A 19,186-nucleotide genomic window follows, 5' to 3' on the forward strand; every position below is an offset into this window, starting at 1 on the left:
CATTGTTTAAAGCCTCCTGCTCTCGATACTAATCTTACTAGACCTGCTTTATTCCCTGTGGAGGAAAACAGTTAACAAGGTGTCCCCTGTTTTCAACGAGGGCAGAAAGCAAAGTGGCCCTGCTTTATAGTCACGGAACCACCTCGCCCACAAGGTCTGAGGAACAGACTGGAACTGGGCATTAGTTTTGTTTCTCCCTACTTCCACCTATCCTGAGAAGAAAGCACAAAATTAAAATTCAAGGTCAGTTCAGTAGCTGCTGCAGGTGTGCATATAAAAAGAAAAAAAAAAAAAAAGTACTCTTTGGAACCTAAAATCTCACTTCTGTTTCTTAACCAAGTAAAGCAAAAACAGCCATGAAAACGGTCGCATTAATCACACCTTATGCTGCAATCAAGAATGTGCCCTTTGTTGGTCTGGATTTTCAGAATTGAATGTCCAACCGAACCGCCTTGAGTGATAATGATCCCATAAAAAAAAGAAAAATCAACCACTTTCCTTTCAATGCCACCTGAGAGGTCAGACTCCCAAGAGAATCCATTTGCCAGATAAACACACTAAATTGGAAGGTGAACGCATATATCAGCCTGATGGTGGAAACTACTTGTCACTTGTGAATTAGCACATTCTGCTTCAGGGTTTCCAGATGAAATTCTGAAATACACATTTTAGTGCTGAAAATTTAGGATTATAGGTCTTTCCCCATGTGATGGCTTTTCAGGGCCTTGTGAACCAGACATGGTAGGGGAGGCATTCTTAATAGCTAGGTTGGAGATTTTCTGTTTCAGCAGGAAAGAATCAAATCACTGGCATAAAACAGGAAAGAATTAAATTGCTGGAATAAAGCTGAACTGAGAAGATTAAAATGTGTACAATTTTTATTAGTTCAACATATATGAACTGAAACATCAAAAGCCCCTCCTAACAAGGTTTACAGTCATATATTCCATTCAGAGGATGAGGCCAAGGTGGTAGAGCATTAGGTACCACATAGCAACCATGTGCATTCTTACCCAAGGCACCACATCCTGGTGGTGGACCAGGAGTGGTCACGAGAGGGATTCCAGGTAACGAAGCAAGCCGGAAGCTTCCCATGGGACTTACATTAAAAATAAATTTAGTTGCTTGAAAGCAACCTTTATAATGGCATCACTCTCATCTGTCTGCATGTCTATGTCTTCTTGGATGGGAGGCAGGGCTGGAGTTACAAAGAAGTACATCTACAGAGTATTACCTATAATTCTGGTCGTACATATGGGAGAAGGCCTCCCAAATAAGGATGCAGAAAAAATGTTGTGAGCCACTAATCCAGGAGCTGAGGAATGAACTGTCAATCCATAGCAACTTCCCTATTGTGGAACAACCCTAGAAGGAAGGGAGGTGGGGGGAGTTCCTGTTCTATCCCTTCCGATGACTGTCTGCTCACTTATCCCTATAGGAGGAGTTCTTAGAAGGAAGCAAGCCACGCCGGGGACAGTTTTCAGGGGTGTTTGTGACACCATTCCATTCCGTTGCCCATCCCTCTCCACATGCTCAGATAAATAAAATAACAGATTCATCCTAGGGCAAAAATTGGTCTCCTGCTGGGTAGCAACAGATGGGCTTCTCTACTCCATGTAACTTTCGATCACAAGTTCAGGTCCTTTCACCTTCATCAAAAAACCAGCAAGTCACTTGAGGGAAAATCAGGCGTGTCTGAGAGCAGCAGAGACTAGACTGCAGTCTAAAGACGAGCTAGGATTCTCACCTTTCCCTGAGCCAGCACCCAGGAGTCGAAGGAAACCCACAGTCAAAACCAAGAAGGCCCATCCCCGGCTCCCCAGCTGATGACTCCTTGTGAATTATTCACGTCAGGAGACAGCCCTCCCTGCTCCCTCCTTCAATATTGCCCAGTGACACGGACATGAAGTATGAGCCACTGGTAACAAATACACCCAAGAAATAAATTTTTAACAGCCAAGGGCAGGAGACAAAAGGACCCCAGGCAATCTAAAGGGAAAAAAAGGGAGCCAAGGGAAGAGTAAAGAACTCCTGACAGATTCTCAAATGCTTATAAGTTAAGACTAAATAAACCCCACAGGTTATTAAGAACATTCTCCTCCCCTCAGTGCCCGAGTGGGGGCCACTCTAGAATAAGGAAGATTAGCGGGCACTCCCAAGAGACAAGGGTACTTCTGGTGCAAGCTCGAGCTGCCCAGAGCATGAGTTCTGCTGGCCCACGAGGCCCTAAATTGCTGAGGCTCCTGTGGAAGCGGCCAGGAAACAGGAATGCTATCCTGACACAACAGTGTGCCGTAAGAGCGACATCCCAGGGAAACGATGGCACTGGACTGCACGTATCCGTGAAGGCAGTGAGTGTGACGTACGGACGTGGCTGCGACACAAAGCCTGGATGGGCCCTTCGTTGACAAGAGGAACTTCAAACACGTCACACGTGCAGCTCTTGATGTTTTAAAGTGATGAATCGCTTTGAGAACTGACTGGCTCAATTCAGCTCACAAAACACTTCATTTTTAGGCAAGAAAGCATCTGGATGACCTTCGGCTTGAGTCTACCTTCAGCAATTTTAAAAAGGGTAAAAGGGGGTGATCCAGTGCCCCTGTAAGGCTTTTGGGGGCAGGATATACAGACTCACAAAGTCGGGTCAGTAGGGGTCCTCCTGGAGAACAGACATGGGGAGAAAGGGCCCTTCTGGGCCTCTATTTGCTGTTCTATTGAGAGGGGCCCTTGAGCACTAAAGCTTCTATATACAGTGTCAGAAGGTCTCACCTACGAGGTTCTGGAGGAGTAAGGGAAGTGGTAGTACAAGGTGGGGTGAGCGTGTGTGAAATGGGGTCTCCCAACGTACCCTTTTACTAAGACACAGCAGCAGGATTTTGCCCAAACTCAGGCCTCAACTCTTATCTTTACCTATACATGAGCCCAAAGTCTCACTTTTAAACAGTAAATCTCACTGGAAGTCAGTAGATAAAACAAGGATATAAGAAATAAGCTGCCAGCAACAAAATCAGCTCTGCCCAAGAACTTTCTGGGTACCCCCCAGGCAGTAACTAGAAACTATCTTATCAAAAAGTAAGTAATCACTTTATTTCTTAGCACCAAATAATAATGCCCTGGGTACTGAAAGTACTTGGAGAAAGGAAATACTAGACTTAAAAGTGTTTCCCACATAACAAAAGCTTACCCCCTGAAGTGTTGAGAAATATTTTAACCATTTTTTCCCCCATAGAGAAGTGTCTCAGATACATTCCACACTACTCAGGGCTATAAAACAGACTTTATGTGATAAAATGAGACCCGTCCTGACAGCAAGGTAAATATGGACACAGCAATAACTAAAGTAGGAAAATTACTCGCATCTCTGAAATTGGATATGCAAAATTTTTGTGCACGTAAGCACATGTGTTTTCCTGGGGAAAGGGCCCGATCTAAATCTTCACAGGGACCCCAGAAAGGGTCTGCAACTGACTGAACCCAAGAAGAGAAGTAGCCTCTGCTTCCAGACTGACCAGCCCTGTGCTGTGACGTCCCAGGCAGTAACTTCTCTTCTTTGCTTCTCATGGTCTTTCTGTCTTCAGCTGTCACCTCTCACCCACGACACTCTTACACTGTTTTGGGGGGGTTTCTATCTTTCTTCTCTGCCTGCTTTTCTTCCTCTCTTCTCGCTCACATGTCTGCCACTGTTCCTTCACTTCTGGTGTGAGGACAAGTAGTCCTTATTTTTTTTTTTTCCTGTAAAGATTTTATTTATTTGAGAGAAAGAGAGTGAGCAAGAGAGAAAGCACTAGCAGGGGCAGAGGGAGAGGGAGAAGCAGACTCTCCTGCAGAGCAGGGAGCCCCATGTGGGGCTCGATCCCAGGACCTTGAGATCATGACCTGAGCTGAAGGCAGATGTTGAACCAACTGAGCCAGCCACGTGCCCCCAGGGACTCCTTATCTTTAAAACAACGATGGGAACTTCTTGGGATCGGCAGACCAGTCCTATGTCTTCTAGATTGCAGTATTATGGCTGGTTTCATTTCTGCTTAGCACCTGCGCTCTTTTCAGTTACCTTTGGGTTTGTGGGCGTTCTGCAAGGCTGAAGATGCTAGATGTCTGACTGCTGGGGACCTTATTGGAGCAAGCTTCCTGTGGGCTTTAAGGAGCTGAACATGGGTGTTAGCAATGAACACATGCGCGTGCACACACACCTCCATCAACCCCCAATCGACAGACCACTTTGAGAAAGCTGAGGCACTTTGTCTCTTTCCCAGCTGGTGTTAATATCTGAAATATGTGCACCCCCAGTCTGAGCTGGGATTTGCAAGAAATATTTAGAGCTTGCTCAGCACGGCATTCTCGACCATGTTCTATAAATGGCATGCTGGTAAATGAGCCGTGAGGGAAGAATAAAGAAAATGTTACTGCTTCTCCTTTGCTGGTAGATTACGGCGACGTGCACAAGGAAAAGCAGGGAGATGAGCAAAGCAGGCGAAGCGGGCTGCTGGAGGCCAGGCAGGCCCGGGTGCCACGCACCCACAAAGGAGAGCCATGGCGACTGCTGAGGCCACAAGAACCAAGTCTGAAAGCTGCTTTATGCTGCCACGAAAGACAAGGCACGGCTCTCAAGATGCCTACGCGTGCCACCTTCCTCTTGCACCTGCCACGGACGCTGGTTTATGGATTTCGGGGCGCCGGGGGGGGGCAGGGGGCAGCTTTTTACACAACTAAAAATGGCGGTGCCATGAGGAGAGACATATTCCCAGGAAGTGCCGGAAGTGGCAGACCCCAGATGACGTGAAAGTAACTGAATTGTAAAATATATAAACATTAGGCTGGCACAGAAATGTCAGCTCTCCAGAAGCGGAAACAGAGATGAAAACATTCAAACCATAGACAAACTGGCCATATCTATACACCCGAAGGGCAAGTACTAAGATTGGCAAGAGAGAGAAGCCATGACCCCCCCCCCCCAGTTCTCCTGTCCCCACGCCACCACCGTGGGGGCGTGTGGGGGTCTCCACACCTCTGGCCCGGGAGGGCGCTGCCTGTTCCATTCCTTACCTCGTGGCGGTCACCGGCTGGGCTGTGTGAGGGCCGAGCTTCTTCCTCTAGGGGCTCAATCTCGGCAAACTCTTCCACGGATTCTTGAAACTCAGGCAAGGACCTTCGTCCATAACGCTTGCCACCTTTAACATATTTGGGCTGAGCTTCTAGCGAGCAGTCTAGGCAAGGAGACAAGAGTTGAGGCCACATTACATGACAGACTCAGCCCTTTAGCTGACACTCACAGCTGTCAGACGCAGCCTCTTATACCAGCCCCAGAATAAACCACCACCGTTGGCCAGTTGTGCTGGACGTGGGTGGATCTGAGCCGCCAGGTCAGGCGCAGAGCACAGCTTCTCATTCGGAATGACTGACAGCACCCCGAGCACATCCCTGCATCCCACGCGAGAGATGCGATGGCGGCAAGACGAGGACAGAACTAAGATCAGGCTAAAGCCAGCTGTCCTATTTGGTCTTCTGTTTATGAAGCTGGTGTCTTGCAGAGAGGGGAAAAGGGAGAGGGGGAGATCGTCCTGACAGGGAGACACGTTGGAGGAAGTCTTGGAGAATAATGCTAAACTGAACACCACACCCGCACCGTTAGCATTCACACAGCCCTCCTGTACCTCAGTGACTCCTTTGTGAACCATCCCACCTTCTGCTCCGTCAGACAAGCAGGGTGACAGAACAAAGAAACTGACACAGTGGATCCTAATAAATGAAGGACAGCTCATCGCTTACATGAAACCTGGCATCAAGCTCTCATTATAAAATTAAAAGCTGGGGGAAAAAACAGCAAATGCAAAACTGCATAAAGGAAAACGGTACGTTGTGTGTTTTTTTTTCCTCTTCATGAGCTTCGGTGTTGCACAAAGTAAAAAGGAACGTGCGTAAGGCGAGAGTCGTTTCTTGACCTTAAAGAAGGACCTCAGCATTCTGGTGTAACACGTCTCAGGTACAAGGGCCACGGCCTCCGCCACCGCACACTAACCTTTCTCTACAATGGGTAGCTTGAAAGCAATAGAATAAATACTTCACTCCATACCAACGTCATCTTAGACACAGATAGGTTTTTTAGCACCTTGCACAGAATTAGGAGAGTAAGATATTCTATTAAAATACAAAAGATTGGCAATGCTTTGATTTCGGTTCTTATCATCCACAAAAGCACAGCGTCCCTAGAGAACATAATGCTTGTTCTGTTTGAACGTGACAGTCTTCACAAGATGTGTCTGAACTCAGACATGGAGATTTTCAGATGAGGTGTGGACACCCATCATCAAAACGAGGGTGGCTGATGAGAGAAGAACTGGCAGAGTGAAACCCTTCCTCCACCACCACGGAAACCACGTTCGGGGTTAGCCATCATGCTGTCGTTTCCCTGGGAGGACGGGGGATGCCGTCTGACTAACGCCGCCCTTCCCTGCGCCACCCCCCCCCCCCCGCCCTTCCTCCCGTATAAGCTCAGATTTCACAGATGTGGTCAGAAGCATCCTGAAAATGCTCAGCAAAGCTCGGAGTGAAGTATTTATGCCTGCTCTATAATTTCTAGCGATATTTATATCCAGCTTCTTAAAAGTCCCAGCCAAGTCATCTTATTCGGTTGAGCGATTCTCTTACAGGGAGGCTTTAAGCATTCACAATTTATATTGAAAATCACATGCATGTTTGAAGGTACCTTTCATCAGGAGAGAGTGGGTCAGCCTGTGAGTATTCAGGAGCAGCCCAGACACTCGAGCTATGTTTGGCAGCTGAGACCCCCAGATGCTGGTCAGGTAAGAGGCAATGCAGAACCATCCTTAATTTATTACACATTCTTATATCTTACTGGCAGACAACAAGATATAACATTCATGACAATGGGGGCAGGGGCGGAAAAGATGAAAAGAAAAACTTAGGATGTCAGAAAAGGAACATGACATTTCCCCGGTGTGAGATCGGTCGTGGTCTGGGGATGGGAGTGACAAAGTTGCTCTCACCGCGTCCTGCGCTTTTACAGAGGAAAAGACTGGTGGGACAGAGTGACCCGCTTAAAACGACTCCTGAGAGTTACTCCAGAACCCACCTGTGGGGAAAATGACTCCTCCGTTATTTACCACTAAATGCCTCATGCCAAGCAGGGAGCAGTCCTGGATTTGGATAAGGGACGGAAGGTAATAGATTGTGAGCCATTAGGGACCTTGCGAGGTTTAGGTTTATTTTACTTATTTTTGCATTGCCAACAATTGTTTTAAATATTTATTTCATAGTTTATTATTATAAGTAATTTTGAGCAAACTTTAAGTTATTAGCATCTTTAATAGAATGTAACTACATCACAAAGTCAATTTCTAGAGAAATCTGTTATACTGTGTACTCTTTTGGGGGGATAAGATATTAGCACACACAAAGGAAGAATGGGGTATTAATGTGACCTCATAATGAATTTCCCAAAGCGTCTCTGTGACCAATAAAGAATTAGACTAATCGAACCAATTATCAACAGTCACTTCTTTGACTACATACTCACATCTCTATTTAGAGCATGAGCATCACTGTGCTTACATGATAAGCGAAGGACGTCCAGAGAGAACATCCGTGGTCCACAGTCATCAATGTGTTAAACATTTGAAAACTATGATTTTCTTTACCAATCGCAACCAGGCCTTTAAAAGGCCACAGCAGCAGCCCACCAAATAAATTTTAAGACACTCTTACACCCCTAAATTAAAGAATGCTCTACCCCATCCTTACCACGTCCAACAGAGACTCACAAAACTGCAGCCCAGGGGCAAAGTTTATGTCCTTTATGAGTGTATCCAGAGGTAACTTACACATCTCAGGGTTTCATCATGGAATGGTTTTACCTATGCCAGATAATACGGTGTTGCCTGATTCAGAAATGAAATTGTTTATGTCCTATAGCCTAAGCCTAAGCGACTGCTCCAATCAAGTGCTCCAAGAAGGGATATGACATGCCAGTGACACAAACGATATATAAGGGACTGCCAAACTTTCCGTGTTTTGTTTCCTTGAAAATTTATTTACGACTCTACTTGGACTGCCAAGCTTCGGAGTCATTTTCGCTTCTTTCAATTTTTTATTTCTCCTATTTGACAAAAATAAAAATGGGCTTTGAAGGAAAGAAGACAAGCCCAGACTGCCTAGAGGAGTATTGAATGCACCATCCTTGGAGAATTTATCGTGAAACGCACCAATCCTAATAAAGTGGCGTTGAAGCAGTCCTATGTGACTTAGTCTAGATGATCTGGGTGTTGTGAGTAGGGGACAACAGAAATATCTTGATTCACTCCCCTAAAGAATGCTAGAGAAATACAGAAGCAACTAATCGTCTCTACAGAGCAGCTGCGGAGGTGGGGGGCATCTACACGGGGAGTTCAAAAGACAAAAGAAATACTATTTCTCCCAGTCTTAGAAATGAAACAAAATCTGGATGCTCAGACACCACATTCTTTACTCCATATCCCATCTGTCCCAAGGAGAGAAACTCCAGACCTGTAATAATGTCCACCTTCCAGAATCAGGATGAACCACCATGCATATGCATGTCTTGTGACCAGAGTCTTGTACTTATAATAAAAATAAAACTGAAATGCAGAGTCAGTGAGAATGACCACTCAGGGGATAAGCCAGCTGCAGGCAGGCAAAACCACAGACACTCACCCACCCATCCCACTCTCGACTCGCTCCCTGCCTCAACTCTTGCTGAACAGTACAGAGCACATAGTCTGTGGATATTTTATCACTTTTTGATTTAAACCTCCCTATGCCCAAAACTGACCTGAGGCTATTTCCAGGATGAAGAACAAAGCTCTGTCTTTTTGGTGCTGATATTCTTATTCTGAAACTGCTTATATGGACCCTTGCTTTCTCCTTCCCTTCCTGACCCATTCAGTTAGCCCGGACAATCATTCCCAGGGACACCAGCCCCTTCCAAAGCCAAAGGCCCTCAGCACAGGGTAACTCCGGTCTGAGGCCCTCCGTATTACATTTCTGCTGAGCACATGGGATTCCTGAAACTCATTTAAAAATAAGGAGTCAAAAACGAAGCACATTGCAAACCTCGGGACGAGCAGACGCAAGAAGCTTCCCTGGGAAAGGGCAGTCAGGCAGCAAATGAACACCCTCCAGCCCCGTGGCGCATCCCCACCTCCCCACCTCCTATAACACCATTACACGGGCATGACACAGAGTGCAACCCCATACCTGATACTAAGTAAGAGAAAAGGGAAGAGAAAGAATTAAAGGAAGACCGAGAGCGCGAGAGAGAGAGCGAGCGAGCGAGAGAGAGAGAGGTGGGGGAGGGGGGAGAAAGAGGGAGACAGACATGGACAGACACAGGTGGGGAGAGAGGGGGTGGGAAGGAGAAGATGGGCAGGGACCTAGAGGCTTATGGAGGGTGGGGAGCAAGAGGAACAGATGGGGGAGGGGACCAGAAGTGGGGGCAAAGTGTAGTGGGGGGTCCAAGGAAGAGGGCAGAGATGAGCTGGAGCGGTAGAAAGAAGAAAGGGGTGAGGAGGGGGATGTCCCAAGGAGGGCAGGGGAGAAGAGGGTCCAAGAGAGAATGAACAACATGAAGACATCAGGGAAGCCTTCGGACGTTCCTTCCGCCTCCCCGTGTGCCCTGTGCCTCCGGGGGAGGTCATCAGCCAGCAGGGTCCTCACCCCACACCTCTGTGCACACACGGCCCTTGCTGGGGCGGCTGCGCCCTGGCCACTAGCACCCCGCTCCGCAGCTACCCCTCTGTCCTGGAATCCACACACAAGACACGGGGGCTCATCCGGGGCTTTCAGTGAATGCGGTGGCAGAATTTCAGGAGTGGTCGCCACAGCCAGTTCTCACCAATCTGAGTTGATGGTGCTTGCTGGAGCACACAGGTGCTTCGGGGCACAAAGCTAATGGGGTGGCTCTGACTAACCTTGCCTGGGAGGAAAGTTCGGAGGGGAAGGTTTGCCCCCCACCAGGGTGCCTGGGATGGTGGATGCGTGTGGCCAGCCCAGGACCTAGTGGTCTGACTAGCTGGTCTGTGGAGCCCTAAAGCCGTTGAAGATCCACAGAAAAACGCTTTGAGTTGTTAACGATGATAGGACTGTCTCCCCAGCCTCCTCCTAGGGGTGTCAGCCTGCTGATCCCTGTTGGAAGGCCATGCATCCTGAGCCATTTTGGGGGAAGAAGGCAGAGAATTCACATTTCACTTAAGTGAATCCTCCCCGTAGTTCCAGGTTCAACTCAAAACGTATTTCTCTCAAGTAACTGGCTTGGTACCACTTTCATGGAACCTTTTCTTCTATGAATTCAGTGCCCCCCATACTGTTGATAGCTCCTGATTTCATAATGATCATGGTCCTATTTTTCTAAAAGCATTTTACATGTACAATTACCAACCCAGCTGGGCTGTAATGCTTTCTAGGGCAGCAGAGCTTCATGGAAAGAGCCTGCCTGGGCTTTGATTCAAACAGACCTGGACTGGAACCCTCAGTCCTCATCAAGATCAGGAGTACTTAATGTCATGAAAGCTTAGCCTACTTTTCTGGAAGGGAAAACGACAGGAGCTCAGTGGGACAAGGATGCTGTTCTGTCTGGTAGCTCCTGGCCTAGAAGCTTGAGACACACCCCATGGGGCTCCCCCCCCTGCCGCCCCAGACTTCTGTGGGGCCAACAGTGGCCTGGAGCCAGTGGGCTGGGCCAGGGGAGCAAAGTCAGAGACTCCACAGCTCCCAAACCTGCAGCAAACTTCCTTGACCTCATTTTTTTGTAATGGGTAAGATCAGCGGCAAACGCATAATGTTGTGATCCAGTCTGTCATCTCAGGAACTGGAGCCACCTCTGTGTCATTCTTACCCAAATTTTCTCTTCATTGTCACCTCCTTCCCCTTTACCTGATATGGGAGGGACGCTAAGACTCCCTAACTCTCCTTTTCACGTCCCTGCTTTGGAAACCTTCTCAGACTCTGAAGTTGACATAAACTTACAACACTGGCACAACTCCTGGGCCAACGGTTTTGTTCACAGGAGTATTTTGGTCTTTTGCACAAGTATTTTGTTTTTTTGCACAGCACATGTAGTTTTTAGAAGAATGCCTTCTGCCCTTTAGTAAAAATGAAGCACATGCAAAATCATCATTAAGTATTCTTAGTAAAATCATCATTAGCATTCTTCTACAGCACATTTGAACCGCTATTTATTCTTTGATTACAGATACATCACAATTTGCCTAACTATACATTATCAAATATTTATGCTTGATATATATTTTTCCACTATTTCAAATTTCTACTATCCTTATACACACATCTTTGTGCACATCCATAAATATTTCCATAGCATAAAATCTGAGAGCTGCATTGATTAGCCAAAGGAATTTTTATAGTTTCTGGTGCTTGTTCATTGTTCCATATAATCCCAGGACGGTCCTATCATTTTATGTGACCCGCAGTGGGTGTGAGTGTTTCCAATTCCCCCTGACCTCAGGAAGTGACTCCACTCCTTTTTTGATGGTGGTGGTGGTGGTTTTATTTTGCTTTTCACTTTTGGAAAGATGTTCTGGTCCTCACTGTTCTGGTCCTCATAGACAACAAGGGAACAGGGAACCAAGTTCTTACTTACTTGACTCAACCAGAGAGAGCACAACAGAACACAACTCTTGGGCCATTTGTGTGTAGATCTCCTAAAAACAGGGCCCTCAGCCAGACCTCGGTGCCTGGCCCAAGGCCTCTGAATCTAGTGGCAAACACCCATCTTTAGCCCGATACCTGCTCATAAGACCTGCTTCCCTGCAAACCTGGTGAGTGAATGAAAAGATATCTGTTTATTATATTTATAGCTTCTTCAAAATATAAGAAAAATAATTAAATTAGGGTAGCTCTTGGAATTAGGAATATTATCTTAAAAAAAAAAAAAAAAAACCCCAAAAACAGTCATCTGTACCAAAACCACCCATAGTCTTATTTTCCTAATGATTTGGCTTTTGCAGATCTCCGTTTTCCCTCACCGGGTAAACAAAGGGAAGATTTTTACACTAACCATATCAGGGAAAGAAAGGGCTTCCAGTATTATGCTAACACCTACTACTGAACAGAAATCGAATGCAAAATACATCAAACAAGGACAAAATCTCTGGAGAACAGATCCAGACAGTATGTTGATACCATATAGCTCAGGCCCATGGTGGCATTTCCATTACAAAAATCCTATAATCTAAAGCAGAGCAAATTGAATAAATAAGCAATAATTAACTTTTTGTCCCTCTCTAATTAACTTTTTGTCCCTCTCTTATTCTAGGAAAATAATTTAAAAATTAAATTGTGCATGTAGATATGAAGGAATTATGTCACTGATGTCAATCAGTTAGGAATTTAAAAACAATTCCCTACATCCCCAATCCATTTTCCTGTCCCTATCTCAATACCAGCATTTTTCATTTTGTTGTTGTTGCTGTTTTTAGGGGAGAAACTCTTCCCTAAGAGTCTTAGAATCATAAATTATCAGAGTAGAATGGATGTTGAAAATCATCTAGTATGAAAATCACATTAATTTTAAAAATAAAGAAACTACCTCAGAGAAATTATAAACGGCAGAACCCAAGTCTATGGAAATAATGATTTAATTCCATCTCCTCTCAAATTTTTTTTTTCTTTCTTTTTTTTTTTAGAGGGAGAGAAAGAGAGAGGAGGCGGGGAGAGGGAGAGAAAAAAATCTTAAGCAGACTCCATGCCCAGCCCAGAGCCTGATGTGGGGCTCAATCTCACCACCCTGAGATCATGACCTGAGCTGAAACCAAGACTGGGACACTTAACCGACTGAGCCACCGGGCACCCCTCGTCCCAAATTCTAATACAGCTTTGTTTTTGTTTATCTTTTTATTTTATTTTTTTAAAGATTTTATTTATTTATTTGAGACAGAGAGAATGAGAGAGAGCACATGAGACGGGGGAGGGCCAGAGGGAGAAGCAGACTCCCTGCCGAGCAGGGAGCCCGATGCGGGACTCGATCCCGGGACTCCAGGATCATGACCTGAGCCGAAGGCAGTCGCTTAACCAACTGAGCCACCCAGGCGCCCTGTTTTTGTTTATTTACATATAACTGTCTTTTATTAGAGGAATATGAAAGCATGAAGTCCACTAGGCATTTGTCCTTAGCAAGCAGAACTTCCCAGTGTCAATTTAGGTTAGGGAGAGTCTGACAGAAACACAAAGCTAGTCTTTTTCATGAATTTAGAGGTCATTTAGATATTCAGAGATGACACGACTGACTCTTGGAGCTGAACAGATTTTAAGTATTTTCCAGTACAACCTCTTTCACATATGAGGTGACCGAAGACCACAGAGGAGGTGACGTAGGAGGCCACCCAATTAGAGAGGCAGAGCCAGTATTTTATCCCTGTTGGCTTGAGGGCCTTTCCCACCAGATCAAGCTGGGCTTTCTCTATTATACTCTGGTACAGCGTCAGGTATTTTTAACCGATAAAAATCTTAGGTGTTATAAAATATCCATTTGTGACCCATTCTGTTTCAAAGACTGTGCACTGTCGCCCTGTTCTTTCCGTCACCTTCCATTGCTTAAGGGCAATCTTCCCTCTCAAAGTCTAGTTGGTCCATTGATTTCAAAAGACAAGACAAAAATACCACAGGTCTGGCCCTTATGGTACAGGATGAACTAAGTACTGAAAAGCCAAAGAAGGCTGCAGACATAGGCATTCCTGTCACTAATGATCAGGTGAAACTTGCTCTTTTCACTCCTTCCTGCTGACTCTGGCCAACTGTCAGAATCTCTGTGGCCAGGCCGCACTGACTGAGGACTGGGTGTGTGCCCCCAGCTCATACATCTGGGGGTTGACATTCCTTTTTTTTTTATCAAATTTTTTTTTTTTTAAGATTTTATTTATTTATTTGACAGAGAGAGACAGCGAGAGAGGGAACACAAGCAGGGGGAGTGGGAGAGGGAGAAGCAGGCTTCCCGTCGAGCAGGGAGCCCGATGCGGGACTCGATCCCAGGACCCTGGGATCATGACCTGAGCCAAAGGCAGCCGCTTAACCGACTGAGCCACCCAGGTGCCCCTGGGGGTTGACATTCTTAAGCCAGAGCTTCCTCTAGAGGAGGAGCCCCCCAGTGACACAGCGGCAGCATCCTCCTCTGCCACCACGTGTGAGACTTCAATTAAGCCACGTGTCTCTTCGGGCCTCGGTGTGCTCATGGGGAAAACGCCAGCATTCTCTCCAGCCCTCCGAAGGTATGGTCTAGGATTTAGGGGACAGTCATCTTCATAAAGGGGAAGAAGGGAGTGACCTCAGGCGGACTCTGGATACCGCGTTTGAGTCCTGAACCTTCTTTCTCTGTTGCTTGCTTACCAGGCCAAGCCAGTCAGCCCGTGGGGGATGAATCGCATTTTCGAGTGGGTGAGAGAATGTTGCCGTGGAAAGAACTGCATGATCCCCAGGAACAACTGGAGGGGCCAGAGCGAGTTGGGCCAGAGACAGAAAAAGCAGAGATGCTCAGGAACAAAGCAGGGACTGTGGGAGGCAGGGCTGACTCACTGGCTCCTAAGAGATAGAACACTCTTTAAGGTGCTGGCTCAATCCTAGCTTTTACCCTGCAGGCCAAACATTAGGGAGGGCCCACAAGTGCTGTGTAAAATGCTGTCGATAGGTACTCTGCTGCTTCATTCCCCTGATCTGGGGCAGCTCTCTCACGAAGGTCTGCAGCAGCCTACCCAAAAGACGGAGCACACAGCACCATGATAAAATCCCTTCTGTGTGTTGTCCTGGAAGACTTGTCGAAATTATGGTCTCAACCTGCACTGCAGTGAGGCACACAGAGAACTCTGAACCCACCATCCGGAGCTAGATCTGTAAATCATAAATTCATAAATCGGCTATGACAAAGCTCAGCCAGCCTTTGTCTACCTCCTCATCCTATTATTTAGATCCCAACACTGAGCAACTCTAGGAGGTACCCTTCACATCTGTGGTCACCATAAATCGGTGCATTTAGCATGACCCTTTTCTGGCAAGTGATCATACAGGTTTTGAAGAAAGGGCAGCAAAGAGATCACGTGGAGTGGTGGCAGGACTGCCCATTCCAAACCCACATAAAAGCACATGATCAACACATAGAAGAGCAACAAACTGAATTCTTAGGTTACGGAGGCTCTTATTAACTAAAATGTGGAGATGGCACCATAGCTCTACTCAGGGTCCCTAGATCTCGGGCTATTGTTATCAAGATGAAAGACAACCTTAAATAAATAAAAATACCAACAAAATGTGAGACCTCGTAAGAACAGAAGCCCATGTTCCAGCAGTGGTCGTCTGTAGTAATTCTATTAGGAGTCTGGAAAGTCTCCAGAAGGCAATAACCTCCCCCACAGGCTCACTGTGGGCTTCTAGAGAGCGCTGGCAAGCCTCAGAGTTGAAGATAACCTTCTTAGGGGTGGTGACAACAGGCAGAAAGGGGCGACTCAATCTGGAATCCAAAATACTGCTAAACGCAATGTTCATACACATGACACAAATCTTAAGCATTCCAGAAGGTACAATGAAGAACTAGATCACCAGTGAAGAAATGAGTTCCCATCTGTGCTTTATCTAAATAGGTCACATTGAATGAGTCTTTGTAGTGACAAAATGTTAATGATTTCTCCTCAATCTCAAAAACTGGACTATTTTTTGTTATCTTTTTAAAAAATCAGGTTTATTGAGGTGTAATTCACACAGAATTTCACTTTTAGTGCACAATTCTATGGGTTGGAAAAACAATATTTGTAACTACCACCACAATCAAGATATGAAACAGTTTCATCACCCCAAAAATCCCCTCATGCTCCTTTATAGCCAACCCCTAACCCAAATCTGAGAACCAATGATTTGATAAAACGGGACTGTATTATAATACAAATTTCAGCCCTGTTTAGACTCTCCTTTAAGTATTTATCGTATTTCATTGATCCGATGACAGACACACACACAAACACATAAACACACACGCAGACACCCCCCCCCCCCACCAAGATTTGAACACTCTGACATTAGGATAAGTCTTACGATCAATGGCATTTTACTATTATAACTGGCAAAAAAAAATTTTCTTTTCAGAGATACATAAAACAATGATGTCTTATAATCTACAGTGCTTTTAAAAAAAAATCAGTGAAGTGTAATATTCTTTGTTTTTTAACATTCGTTGAATATTTACGATGTGTGAAGCATTCCCCTCAACACTGAAAATACAAAAATGAACAACATGGTCCTCAAGAACTATCCCTTGAGATATATATTATCAATTATAATAAAATGCGATAATGTCTTATCCACCTACCAGGACTAAGTAAGATTATCTCTAGACTGACCACTCTTCTTTCAGGCAAAATACCCACCCTCCACCCCCGACTCAGATCCTTCCCCATACACAGGAAGTAGGACGAAGGAAGTACCATCCACCTTCACTCTGCTCATTCCAGGAATGAGTTACTGGTGCATGATCGGACATATTGCCTAGGAACAATCCAATTATTTCTTCCATAATACACTGTTGTGGCAGGGAAGACTCATTTTAGTGTTCAACAGCTGCAAGGCTTTTAGGATAATATCAAAAGACAAGTCACTGAAAATAACTGTTCAATCTGTAAAAGGCAGACAGACACCCAAAGCTTTCACAGACATGCTTCAAGGTCCCTGAATTCTTCCCTGGACAATTTTTAAAGAGGAATGTAGAGAAGAAAAGTTAGTGAGTGCCCTTACCTGGTTCTTGAAAGTGCTCTTCATTTGACAGAGTTCTAGACAAGATAAGTATTAATGCTTCTTTAAATTGGTCAAAATGCACCTAAAAATAAACCACGAAAAATAAATTCAAAATAGTTTCCATAGCCGTAATGAAGTAAATCCATTTTCAAGGTGCCACAACCACTTGGTAGCATCCTGGCAGCCTTGAAGTGAGTCATAACCTGCTTTTGTTCCCTTTTCTTCATTTCTCTAAAGCACTGAAGGGAAAGTGCACTGATCATTTTTGACACCCCAGTGTCATAAACACTAACATTAATATCAATATTTATTCAACCCTGAGGGGGAAAGCTATAGAGCAAAACACTCTTTATAAATTCAGAAAAAAAGAGATGTTTTGAACTCAACTCCTTTTATTCTTCTGAACAAGACCACAAGAGAAAGAGGTTAGGTGAGATATTAGGAAAAACTTCCCAAGTAAATGATCCATTGTAACAATGTCCCAAAGATGCTTTCATCTCTTAAGACATTCTAGAAGAGAATGTGCGACCATTTGAGGATGACTCGAATATAGTCTTGCCTGAGGCAGGTACCTAATATTTATCTCCCAAGGCCCCTGTGATTCTATAAACAAAAAAGAAATCAATCATAAACACAAAGAATAAAAGAACCTTGGGAAGCATTCTCTTGAATTCTTAAACACACAATGACCTTGATAGAAGGATGAAAGAACATGAGTTTTATTCAAGTAACAACTCAGAATGGGGATATTGCTTTGGTTGAAGGGGTAAAATGGTTTTCTTTATGGCCAAGTTTATTCTCCTATAACTTAAATTTGTGTGACTTCACCATGGGGCAGAAGGGAAAGATGGTATTCTTGCCAAAACTCTAGTTTGATAACAGGGCACCTATTTATGCAGAAGCCCATATGTAAATACAATGTCAGTCAATTTGGTATTTGCACCACTACAGGTCTCGTTGGGCATCATTACGAAACACTGCCTAGCAGTTTGAATATAGGTGACACATAAAAACCACTGCCAAATTATATTAGGAAAAGCAGCAAACCTCATTCGTTATCTAAGCAATGGAGAAAAGAAAGCATTTGTCTCATCCATGCAAACTGATGCAAAGGAGAGGAGTACACTGAGGTTCCTATGACATAAAATTGTATATGCTTGCAATTTACCATAGTCTCCCAAAGTATATGTGCTTTTTCTACCACATCCATTTTGATCACTTAAAATTACTTTCTAAAAGCATGTTCCTTTAGAGAGTATAGACAAAAAAAAGCAGTATACTCTATGGATCCAGAGCAGAAACCTGTCAAGGCAGGGGCGCCTGGGTGTGGCTCAGTGGGTTGGGCGTCTGACTCTTGGTTTCAGCTCAGGTCATGATCTCAGGGTCCTGAGATTGAGCCCCATGTCGGGCTCTGCGCTCAGCAGGTAGTCTGCTTGGGATTCTCTTTCTCCTTCTCCCTCTGTCCCTCCCCTCCTCCTCTCCCACTTAAAAAAAAAATCAGTCTGTCAAGGGAGGCAGAGCATCTGCTAGAGAGCCAGGGCCCGACAATCAATGAAAGGTTGAGAGACTGCAAGGGACAAATGACCGAGGAGCCTGCAGGAGGGAAGAGGGCCAGGCCCTGCTGCCGGCCCAAAGTCTGAGTGTGGGCTTCAGGCACTGTGGCATCCTGGCTCCTGATTCCAGGGGCAAGGCCATCTTCCCAAGCAGCCAGTCCACAAACAGCACATATCCAAGGGCTCTCCCATCCCGGGACACTTGCCAGGCATTTACCACTGCCTACTAGACTCATTCCTTCCCCTGAGGGCGAGCAGTAGGAGGGTGAGGAGCACAGACTCTGCGCTGGAGCCAGCCGGGTCCAGGTTCCGGCCCTGCCTCAGCCACTGACTTCCTGCTGTAGCTCAACTACTAAACTTCTCCTCTCTGAGCTTCAGTTTGCTCGTGTGTAAAAATGGGGACCTCTAACAATTCTTATGATCCGTTCAACAAATATTTATCGGACAGCTGCCATGGGCCAGGCACTACCCTAGTGAACAAGAGTGATAGAGATCGGGCTGCCACGGAGTGCATATTCCAGAAACAGCACGGGGAGCCCAGGCACCTACTGTGTGAACGCACCGCATGTATTTCATGTTATTTATAACAACACCTCCCACACAACGGCAGCAGGAAATCACAACGAGAGTTACATAAGGTGTCTAGAACTTCCAGGGACTTATCAGGTACTCAGCAAGTGGAAGTTAATACCACTTGGTATACTTAATTACCGATAGGTAGAGGCTAGTGACTACCAATAGGTATATGGCATGACTGTTTCCTCAACTTTTACAGAGAAATGGACACATTTTTCAAGCAAAGCAAGAGTAACCAGGACAGCCAGGTGGTGGGAGTGACAGCCAGGATCTTGCCTCCCCACCGGGATCTGGAC

At 45.4% G+C, this 19,186-nt stretch overlaps 1 protein-coding gene across 7 annotated transcripts in view; it reads right to left on the reverse strand.

The window, feature by feature from the left end:
* The window catches only part of NIN (ninein), a 97,766-nt gene that overhangs the window by 61,376 nt on the left and 17,204 nt on the right, over positions 1-19,186 (reverse strand). For all 7 annotated transcript variants that reach the window (XM_045900826.3, XM_045900825.3, XM_045900830.3 and 4 more), the window contains exons 4-5: positions 16,762-16,843; positions 5,044-5,204 (exon numbers count right to left, since the gene is read on the reverse strand). In XM_045900826.3, the coding sequence (XP_045756782.1) occupies positions 5,044-5,204; positions 16,762-16,843 (243 nt within the window). The remainder of the gene's footprint in view (positions 1-5,043; positions 5,205-16,761; positions 16,844-19,186) is intronic.

Source organism: Mirounga angustirostris, unplaced genomic scaffold, assembly GCF_029215605.1.
Source record: "Mirounga angustirostris isolate CCGP_5_RB_7025 unplaced genomic scaffold, mMirAng1.0.hap1 SCAF_9, whole genome shotgun sequence".
Taxonomy (NCBI): Eukaryota; Metazoa; Chordata; class Mammalia; order Carnivora; family Phocidae; genus Mirounga; species Mirounga angustirostris.